A 10,829-nucleotide genomic window follows, 5' to 3' on the forward strand; every position below is an offset into this window, starting at 1 on the left:
AGGTTCAGTGTGTTTGGACTGATATTGAGGTCTTTAATCCATTTGGACTTGAGTTTTGTGCATGGCGATAGATATGGATCTATTTTCATTCTTCTACAGATTGACATCCAGTTTTGGGTATGGTAATTCTTTAATTGATAATAGATCCTCTCTCATATATTAACTCTTCTTTGAAAGTCTGGTATAATTCTTCGATAAAAGCCATCTGCCCCTGTGCTTTTTATTTTTATTTTTAATTGAGAAACTTTTAATGACTACTTCTACTGAGGGTTATAGGTATATTTAAATTGTTTTTCCGATTGTGATTTAACTTTGGTAAGTGATACCTATTGAGAAAATTATCCATTTCATTTAGATTTTCTAATGTGGTGAAGTACAGGTTTTGAAAGCATGTCCTTATAGATTTCCTTGGTGTCTGTTGTTATGACCCCCTTTCAAATTTTATTAATTTGATTATTCTGATTTTGTCTTTTTTTGTATGTTTATTTATATAATGAATTACACTGATAGATTTTGGTTGTTGAACCAGCCCAGCATCTCTGGGATGAAGCCTGCTTGATCATGATGGTTGATTTTTTTTCTGTGTTCTTGGATTTGGTGTGCCAGTATTTCGTTGAGAATTTTTGCATCGATATTCATGGGTGAGATTGGTTTGTAATTCTCTTTCTTGGTTGTGTCTTTGTGTGGTTTCAGTATCAGGGTAACTATAGTCTCATAAAACGAGTTTGGCAATGTCCCTTCTTCTTCTATTATGTGGAACACTTGGAGGATTATAGGTATTAGCTTTTCTTGGAAATTCTGGTAGAATTCTGCACTAATGTCATCCAGCCCTGTGCTTTTTTTAGGGGGTGGGGGGGGGCTTTTGATGACAGCTTTTAGTTCCTCACAGCTTATAGGTCTATTTAAATTGCTATCCTGGTCTTGATTTAATTTTGGTTTATGGTATCTATCCGAAAAATTGTCCATTTTTTTTACACTTTCCAATTTGTGTAGTACAGGTTTTTGTAGTAAGACCTGATGATTCTCTGAATTTCCTCAGTGTCTGTTGTTATGTTCCCCTTTTCATTTCTGATTTTGTTAATTTGGAAGCTCTCTCTCTCTCTCTGCCTTTTGATTAGTTTGGTTAAGGGTTTGTCGATCTTGTTGGTTTTCTCAAAGAACCAACCCTTTGTTTCATTGATTCTTTGTTTTTATTTTGTTGATTTTAGCCCTCAATTTGATTATTTCCTGTCTTCTACTTCTCCTGGGTGAGTCTGCTTCTTTTTGTTCTAGAGCTTTCAGGTATGCCATTAAGTCACTTATGTGAGCCTTTTCTGTTTTCATTATGTGGGCACTTAGTTCCTTCAAATGAGGCCAGCAGTCTCTTTGTGTCTTGGCCCAATCCTTGCAGAGGCTGTCTGAGTATTTGGGAATTTTTCTTGGTCTACTCTGCATTGTCAATGTCTGTCTCAGAAAGCCTCTGAGGTCTCTATACACCAGATCTCTTGGTCTTCTCTCCTAGTTTGCTCTCTTGGTGCTCTCTTAATCCCATCAGTGTTGTGGCATGCTCTTGGGCCCCCTCAGTATCATAGCAAGCTCTTAGCTCTTAGGTGGGACTCCAGTGGATGGGTTTGGGCTTTGGGGGATCCTAACCACAGGAAACTTTGTACTGGCTGGCTAAAAAAGCCAAGGGAGTTGGAGAAGGGGGCTGGGGACCTCTGGGGAGGTCCTAGTGAGTGGGGTATCTTGCCATGTAGCGGTTCACTCACCTCTTATGTCCCCTCAGTATTAGAGCAAGCTGTGTTTCAGAGTTCCATTGAGATTGCTACCGAATATCAATTATATTAATTTGGCTGATAAAATCAATTAGCTCTAGTATTTCTCTGTTTAGTTTCTGCCTGGATGACCTGTCCATTGGTGAGAATAGGGTATTGAAGTCTCCCACTATTATTGTGTCAAGGTCAATATGTGATTTAAGGTCTAATAGAGTTTCTTTTACAAAAATGGGTACTCCTGTGTTTGGGATAGATGTTAAGAATTGAAATGTCATCTTGGTGTATTTTTTCTTGTGATGAATATGTAGTACCTTTTCCTAATACTTTTGATTAATTGAAAATGACTACACAAGATTGCTTCTTGGGTTTGTTTACTTAGAATATCTTTTTCCAACCTTTTACCCTGAGCTAATGTTTACCCCTGATATTGAGGTGTATTTCTTGTATGCAGCAGAAGGATGGATCCTGTGTTTGTAACCATTCTGGTAATCTGTATTGGGGAATTGAGTCCACTGATATCAAGAGATATCAATGATCAATGATTGTTAATTCCTGTTATTTTATTGTTGTTGTTGTTGCTGCTGCTGCGGCTGGTGTATGTTCCATTCTTTTAGTTTTACTAGTGTGAGTGTATTTATTGCTTATGTTTCCATGTGTGTAATTAACCTTAGTTTAGAGTTTTCCTTCTAGTACCTTCTTTATGGATGATTTGTATCTAGATATTGTTTAAATTTAATTTTTATAATGGAATGTCTTAAGATGATTGAAAGCTTTGCTGGGTATAGTAATCTTGGCTGGCACCTGTGGTCTCTTAGAGTCTCCTGCACATCTGTCCAAGACTTTCTGTCTTTTAGAGTCTCCATTGAGAAGTCAGGTGTAAATCTAATAGTTCTGCCTTATATGTTCCTTGATCTTTCTCCCTTAAAGTTGTTAATATTCTTCCTTTGTTCCATACGTTTAGTGTTTTGATTATTATCTGGTGAAGGGACTTTTCTGGTCCAATCTATTTGGTGTTCTGTTTGCCTTTTGTACCTATATATGCATTTCCCTCTTTAAGATAGGAAAATTTTCTTCTATGGTTTAGTTGAAGATATTTTCTAGACCTTTGAACTATTTGGCACTCTTCTCCTTCCTCTATTCCTATTATTCATAGATTTGTTCTTTTCACAGTGTCCAGATTTCTTGGATGTTTTGTGTCAAAAATTTTTTCAGATCTACATTTTCTATGGCCAATGTATTCATTTCTTCTATTGTATCTTCAAAGTCTGAGATTTTCCCTTCCATCTCTTGTATTCTGTTGGTGAAGTTTGCCTCTGTAGTTCCTGCTCACATTCCTAAACTTTTCACTTCCAGGATTCCCTTGGTTTGTGTTTTCTTTATTGTTTCTATAATCATTTTAATGTCTTGAACAATTTTATTTCTTCCTTCAACTATTTTTATTTTCTTCATTTTCTTTAAAGGATTTATTAATTTGCTCTTTAAGGATCTCTTTCATCTTCATATTAAAGTCTTTTTCAGTTATGTGGGAATATTTAAAGCCTGCTGTGGTAGGATAGCTGGGCTCTGTTGGAGACATATTGCCTTGCCTGTTATTTACTGTGTTCTTATGCTGGCATCTAGCCATCTGAGTTGGGGGTGACTATAGGTCTAGGTGTTGTTTTCTGGGTTTCTCTTTGTTTGGGGGAGTTTAGTTACTTAATTTCTGTTTCCTCTCTGGATTTTTAGAAAGTATGTTGCCTGCTCAGTCAGTGTGTTCCCTGAGAATGCTTGGAGGAGAGGAGAGGTTCTGTTGCAGTGCAAAGGGTGACCCTGAGAATTGAGTCTGGGATAACAGAGAGTGGGGAAGGTCCATAGGCAGCCTACCTGGTCCCAGAGCTCTGGTATTAAAGATATACATCACCATGACCAGCTACGTGCCAATGATTTTTTGTTAATAATCAGGAGAATTACTGATGAATATATCCCTTTTCATTCTATTTCATAGGGTCTGAGAGCAGGTGATGTTATTACTCCAGATTTAGAGCCATTAATTCAGGCTTGGGTCCTTAGAGAAGGAGAGAGACTAGCAAGTATCCTGATGGTACTAGAGCCCTGTCTGTGGTCCAGGTGAGGATGTCCTGAGGATTTTTGTCTGTGTGTCTAAGTACACTGAGCCAAAGCATTAGGTAAAGTAGAAGATATCCTAGGTGGAGCTTGAGCTGGGTGGGAACCTCCTGGCATCTGACTTGATTTCCACAGGTAATGGTGTGGATCCATGGGGGTGCACTGGTTGGGGGCATGGCTTCTGCGTATGATGGATCCTTGATGGCAGCCAGGGAGGATGTTGTGGTGGTAACTATCCAGTACCGCCTGGGTGTTCTGGGCTTCTTCAGGTGAGTCTGGGGCTACCCTGCACTGTAAGTAGAGGATGAAAGAAAATAAGACAGCCCTGTGATTCCTTCTCTGTGTCTTCATAGCACTGGAGATGAGCATGCCAGAGGCAACTGGGGCTACCTGGACCAAGTGGCTGCCCTGCGCTGGGTCCAGCAGAACATCGCCCACTTTGGAGGCAACCCAGACCTTGTCACCATCTTTGGAGAGTCAGCAGGTGGCACAAGTGTGTCTTCACAGGTTGTGTCCCCCATGTCAAAGGGACTCTTCCACAGGGCCATCATGGAGAGTGGAGTAGCCCTGCTGCCTGACCTGATCTCTAACACCTCTGAGGTGGTCTACACAGTAAGTCACTTCAGCCATTGATGATCCTGCAGCCTCAGCCTCCACCCTCTGATACTCTGGGAGTTTTCTCAATTGGGAAAATGAGGGATGTGGGAAATAGCTTCTTTCAGTACTTTCTGAGAGATTCAAGGGTTGGAATCCATTTCTCTCTATTCAGGCTGGGTGTAATAACCATGTATAAGTACCTTGTAGTGTCCATCATATTCAGAAACAAATACATATGGGTTGAAGATATGGCTCAATAGGTAAAAACATAAGGACCTGAGTTCAAATTCCCTCAGAAACCACAAAGAGCTGCATGGAGAAACAAGTGTGTGATCCTGGTATTCATAGGATGAGATAGGAGGCAGAGACCAGAAAATCCTTGAAAGGTCACAAATAAGAGACTCTTGTAGGCAGGAAGAAATAATAAAAGATCATTTCTCAAACAAGATGGGAAGTGAGGACTAGCAACCAGATGGTGTCCTCGAATCTTTGCACGGAAGCCATGGTACAGGCACTCCTGAAGTCACACGCCCTTGTGGACAAACACATGTAGCTTACTTTTTAAAGTCTTTAGGTAGAATGACCCCTCTGGCTGTCACATCTGAGCAACAAGAAAATGGGAATTCCATACTCACTCCATTTCAACAGCACAAAAAGTGTGATGTGATATTTGTGCACCATGCCAATCAACTGGGGTTGGGAAAACTCCTCTACTTGCCTGAAAGGATGGATCAACTCCTGCCTGATCCCTTTACAGAAAGTGGCCAGCTTATCTGGTTGTGAGACTACGGATTCAGAGACCCTGGTGCGCTGTCTGAGAAACAAGAGTGAAGAGGAGATTCTGGCTATTAACAAGGTTAGGAGAGTTGTGTGACTTGGAGGACCTGGTCAGTGGGATGTGGGAGAGTCAGTCCTTATTACTCTAAACAAATTACCTCTGCTCCATGGTTTGGCATCCTCTTAATCACGTGTGTAAAATAAATACCAAATATCCTAATATATGTAGAATCTCTGTCAGGGTTGGAGAAACATCCTGAGACAATTAAATGGGGGCAGGGGTAATGGTCAGGGTTTCTCAGTGAACATCAGAATTGACCTCCATCACTGACCTTGGATGTCCCTCAGGTCTTTACTCATATCCCTGCTGTGGTGGATGGAGAGTTCCTACCCAGGCATCCCCAAGAGTTGTTGACTTCTGCGGATTTTCACCCTGTCCCCAGCATCATTGGTGTCAACAATGATGAGTTTGGCTGGGGTCTCCCTATGGTGAGGCACAGTTCCAATTCTCTGAAAGTCTGGGGACTCATAAGATGAGCAGTGAAAACTTAATCCATATCCAGCTGACCATATACTGAAAACTGTCCTCTCTCTCTTGCAGATGTTGGGGGTTGATCAAATAATAAAGGAGATAACCAGAAAGACCCTGCCAGCTATTCTGAATTACACAACAACAACACAGATGGTGAGACACCTTGAGTACTGCCTCCAATAGAAAGAGCCACTATCTATCCTTCTCAGACAGCATGCCTACAAACAAAGATTTGTATGTGTATGGTTTGTGGAGGATTCACCTCAGAACTTATACCTTTCCCTCTATATCATATCTTATCCCTGGCCACATTCTCCACACTGAGGCTGCTGCCTATCAAAACAAGAACCTGCCTAAACTCATTCTTCCTGATTCCCTGCTGTAGATGTTACCTCCTGAGTGTAGTGACCTGCTAATGGAAGAGTATATGAACAACACTGAAGATGCTCAGACCCTCCAAATACAGTACAAGGAAATGATGGCAGACTATTTGTTCGTGATTCCTGCACTCCAAGTAGCAAAGTTTCAACGTGAGTACATCTGTGATGAGGCCTAGTGGGGAGGAGCTCAGAGCCATGGGTCCCGGATGAGCTTAATAGTGTCCAGGTCCATGCTCATGTCTGGGTCACATCTCTGGTACCAAACTCCCAGGACCATTACATCGGCATTTCTTTATTCTAGTGTAAGAGAGGGGAGTGACATCCAGATACAGACAAGGAAACAGGTTGCTGATACTCCATTGATCTGCCAAAACGACTCAGCTGGGGAGGCCAGGGTCACTGTTTAGCTAAAGGCTTTCCCATAACTAGTGCTCCAGCCCGGGGCCACCCATTTGACAATGAAAACACCAGATAACTGTATACCGACATAACTTATCACTAAGGGTTAAGTAGGAAAGTTAAAGGTGAGGGAATACTATGTAACCATGTGTCCGAACTTCTAGGTTCCCATGTCCCTGTCTACTTTTATGAATTCTGTCATGTGCCCAGCTACGTCAAAGATGTGAGGCCACCCCATGTGAAAGTTGACCATGGCGATGAGATGGCTTTTGTTTTTGGGTCCTCACCCTTGGACATGAAACGTGAGTCTTTCTTGTGTTTCATGAGCTGGATGGGGTCACAGGTGGGTACCTGATGGGCAACTGAGCTCTGTCCAGTTGAAAAAAATCAAGGCTCTGGGAGAGGACATAATCAAGTAAGCACCCTGTCCACCCTCAAAAAACAATACCCAGATTAGAATCTGGACCCTTCCAAATATAATCTATTGCCTTAGTTACTTTTGTATTGTTGCTATGAGATACTATGAACAAGTCGGCTTATAGAAGAAAGAGTTTATTGGGACTTAGAGTTTCAAAGGGTTAGTTAAAGTCTATGACAATCAAGGATGGGAGAATAGCAGCATGCAGGCAGGCAAGTCACTGGAACAGTAGCTAACTAAAGCTTACATTCTGATCTACAAACACAAGGCAGAGAGAGCTAACTGGACTAAACTGGACTTTTAAACCTCAAAGCCAATTTCCAGTGACACACCTCCTCCTAAAAGGCCATGCCTCCTAATTCTTCCTAAATAGTTCCACTAACTGGGGACCAAGCATTCAAATATATGAGTTTATAGGATTTGAGCCACCACACCTATATTAGATGGAATGAGGACACACTGAGCAGAACTGAACCTAGAGGCATTCAATTAGAGGTGTGGGTGGCTCCCGGATCCTTGGTGGTGAAGGAGAAAAAGAGGCCTAGGGTTCAAGGTCAGGCTAAAGGAAGGATGGTGACTGTGGAGCGGGAATAGGCAGCTGCATAAGGTGGCTGGGACCTGAACATCTGTCTTCCCCATAGCTACAGCTGTCTTCACTGAGGAGGAGGAGCTGCTGAGCAGGAGAATGATGAAGTACTGGACCAACTTTGCAAGACATGGGTGAGAGCACATCCCTCCCTCAACCTCCTCAGTGGTGGGTCCCTATCTAGGCCTCCATTGGTGGTTGATGACTTCATTAGCATGCATGGATAACTCATCACGTGATAGAGTCCTTCTCACCCCAGGGCACACTTGGGTACATTGTACATATTGGTTACTGGTCACATGGCAATGACCTGATAGGAGCTATGGTATAGTTCTTTAGATTTTGCCTTTGAATGGGAGACCCAAAATTGTCCAGGTAGTATTGCCCCACAAGGAACAGACACTCGTAGGTGACACTTGTATCCCTGTGTAAGGACACATGCCTCATCCATCCCCTCAACTATTGGCCCAATTAGCCCGGACAAATTGGGAGAGCACAATGATGAGCATGATTTTACCATTTCTTGATGGCTGGCATATCCACAGGAACCCAAACAGCGAGGGGCAACCTGACTGGCCCGTGATGAACAATAATGAGAAGTACCTGCAGCTGGACATCCAGCCTGCTGTGGGCCAAGCCCTGAAGGCCAGAAGGCTGCAGTTCTGGACCCAGACTCTGCCTGAGAAGATCCAGGAGCTAAAGGGGTCTCTGAATAATTACAAATTCCCTGTGAGAGGAATGGTGTGAAGGGCTGAATATACATGGGGTCAGCCGAACATTCTTAGAGAATCCCGGTTAGAGTCTAACAGTCACATCACCATCCCTTACCTCTGCAATTGTCCATTTGGTCTGCATCTACGACAAACCCTTGGTGTGTCATTCATTCCTCAACATGCTGGGACACTTTTTATGAGTCTCTGTGAATGCTCCCATGACTGTAGATGTGTGACCCCTAAGTGCCCCAATCTTCTTTCACTGTCCCCCTGGGACAATGCCCTTTCCTTCCTTTCTTCCTCTGCTCTCATCCTCTCTCCTCTTCTCCAAGCCCCAGACACTCTTCAGATGAAACAGAAGCTTTGGAAATATTTATTATATGGGAGTGGACTGTCAAAATCCTATGTTCTCTCAGCAAGTCTCACATCTTCTTATTTGTAAGTGGCCAATAAAGAAACCTAATAGCCAAAGTCCTACCTATTGTTTTCATGTGTTCAGTCAGGTTGTTGTTCCAAAAATTCACAAATTGCAAGCTGAGCTCTTTAATAGGTATCTGTGGGTCCTGCAATCAGAGCCATAGGCAGAAAGATTATATGATTCCCGCAATTTCGGGTCAGCCTGAGCAACATAGTAAGACCAACATCTCTAAACAAATTATAATCTGGATAACATACAAAGAGCAAGAAATTGTATAAATGCTTATAAACCAAGAAATCCACAGTCAAATGCCATCAAATTTGCTTTGTGGTGAGAGTTAGGCCTCTGGCTCTAAAGATTTCACACTGCATCCTCGTTGGATAGATGAGAAAACAATGACACTCTTGGATCTTCCCAGATCCATAACTCTTAATAACATTGGATCAGAAATTAGATTTCAGCAAATAAATTTGATTCCATGGCTTTCAGACCATATCTCATAAAGGTCTCTGACATCTATCACAAATGATGCCAACTGATGAGAAAAAAACTATGCATTTTCCCCGTATATCAAATTTTACAAATGCCTGCAGAAGCAGAACTAGATAAATTCATGGGATTTTCAATCTGGGTCGGGAGTTAGGGGGTTGATCAGAACTACATGGGTTTCTCAGTGCCCCATTTTCTAAAGTTTGCTCTTTGGATCAGGAGTTAGGCAGGCAGTATGGAGTCCACCCTTGCTTGAGGCTATTACATCTGTGAAAATGTTTATCCATTGGGTGTGTCCTGAAAATGGGGCGGTGTCAAAAGAGACCCTTGTCCCTGGCACCCTGAGCAAGCTTCTCCTCGTGTGGAGCTGTCTTCCTGCCCATCATAAACCCTCCAGAAGACTCTTGACTCCTTGGTCATCCCCTAATCTTCTTGATGGTCCGTGTGATTGATATCCATAAATGTTTCAACCCCAGCAGTACAAAGTCTCTTGCACTTTGGCCCTTACAAAGGTGCCAAATTCTGCTCTGTCTGTACTTTTGCTCCCCCGGAGCACATTCTCTGACATTAAGGAGTGGTGAGTGCCTTGTGTCCTGCAGGCCCTAGGACCTCCCTATTCCTCTACCTCTCACCATCTTGCCCTACTTGGGCCAGTTCTCCAGAGCACAGTCCCCTTTCTCAGCCACTACACTGAATACAAATCATAGTGAACCATGACCTTTGGGTTGAAAACAAAGATTTCATGTTGCCCACTCAGGAAATAAATGAAGCTGATTTTGAGCCTTGATTAAGAAACTGAGCAGAGAGGTACCCTAGCTGCAGCCTTAATGCATTGTTGAGCTCCTGGTGAGCTCACCAGGCAGTCAGGTTGGGGCTTCAATCCTGAAAGCCTTCATTGCTGTAATCTTGGTGTCTGCTAACAACCACTGCACACCGCAGCTGATGACTTTCCTGGTTCCTAGAAGGAAAATCAGAGGCAGACAACCAACAGTGTGCTGACTGGAAGGCCATGCTGCTGCACCCACATTCCCCTCCTCTTTGCAAAGTCATTTTATCCCCTAAGCAAAAGCAGAACCATGTAAACCAATCTTTGGGTCCCTCTGCCGGGTGGGATCCTGGTGACTGATGATCTTGTTCGGAGTCATTGTGCCTTTGCACCCCCTCACTCTCAGGTGCTCCCCTTTCCCTGAAGATAAACTCTGAAACTTTCACCCTCTCTTGGTGTCTGTGGTCTCCATTTGCCACATTTGTGAGACATGAACCAGCACTGGCTTCTGGTATTGGGAGCTCGTGTGACTGATTGCTCAGCACCTTTCCCCTAGTACCAAGCCTTCAAGGGTTTCTGAGGAGACTCTGTTGCAGGGAAGGTCAGCACTGAGCCTCACTACTGTAAACCCTCTGCCATGTGGCTCTCATTTCTCTGAATACACAGGACAGTTCACCAACAGCAATCTTGGGGTACTCTTTAGGCTTTCAGTAGTTACTATAGGCTAGTGACCCACAAGCTCGTGTTTTGAGTGCTTGCCCATAGCTAGAGGACTGTTTTGAAGGCTGTGGGTTCTTTAAGAGGTAGATAGGGATAACTGGAAGAATTACTAGGGGCAGGTGTGCACCTATATTGCATTGCTGATATTTCCTGAACCTTTAATTTATTTATATTATT

The 10,829-nt window shown here is 42.9% G+C and overlaps 1 protein-coding gene across 1 annotated transcript in view; it reads left to right on the top strand.

Annotated features, from left to right (window-relative positions):
• Positions 1-8,293, top strand: part of LOC101984741 (acylcarnitine hydrolase-like) — a 13,843-nt gene extending 5,550 nt beyond the window's left edge. Inside the window, exons 4-12 of the mRNA XM_005372067.1 lie at positions 3,993-4,126; positions 4,211-4,469; positions 5,212-5,310; positions 5,580-5,720; positions 5,833-5,916; positions 6,149-6,293; positions 6,707-6,844; positions 7,608-7,680; positions 8,092-8,293. Of these exons, the coding sequence (XP_005372124.1) occupies positions 3,993-4,126; positions 4,211-4,469; positions 5,212-5,310; positions 5,580-5,720; positions 5,833-5,916; positions 6,149-6,293; positions 6,707-6,844; positions 7,608-7,680; positions 8,092-8,293 (1,275 nt within the window). The remainder of the gene's footprint in view (positions 1-3,992; positions 4,127-4,210; positions 4,470-5,211; positions 5,311-5,579; positions 5,721-5,832; positions 5,917-6,148; positions 6,294-6,706; positions 6,845-7,607; positions 7,681-8,091) is intronic.
• The last annotated feature ends 2,536 nt before the right edge of the window (positions 8,294-10,829 follow it).

The sequence above is a fragment of the Microtus ochrogaster genome, unplaced genomic scaffold, assembly GCF_000317375.1.
Source record: "Microtus ochrogaster isolate Prairie Vole_2 unplaced genomic scaffold, MicOch1.0 UNK170, whole genome shotgun sequence".
NCBI lineage: Eukaryota > Metazoa > Chordata > Mammalia > Rodentia > Cricetidae > Microtus > Microtus ochrogaster.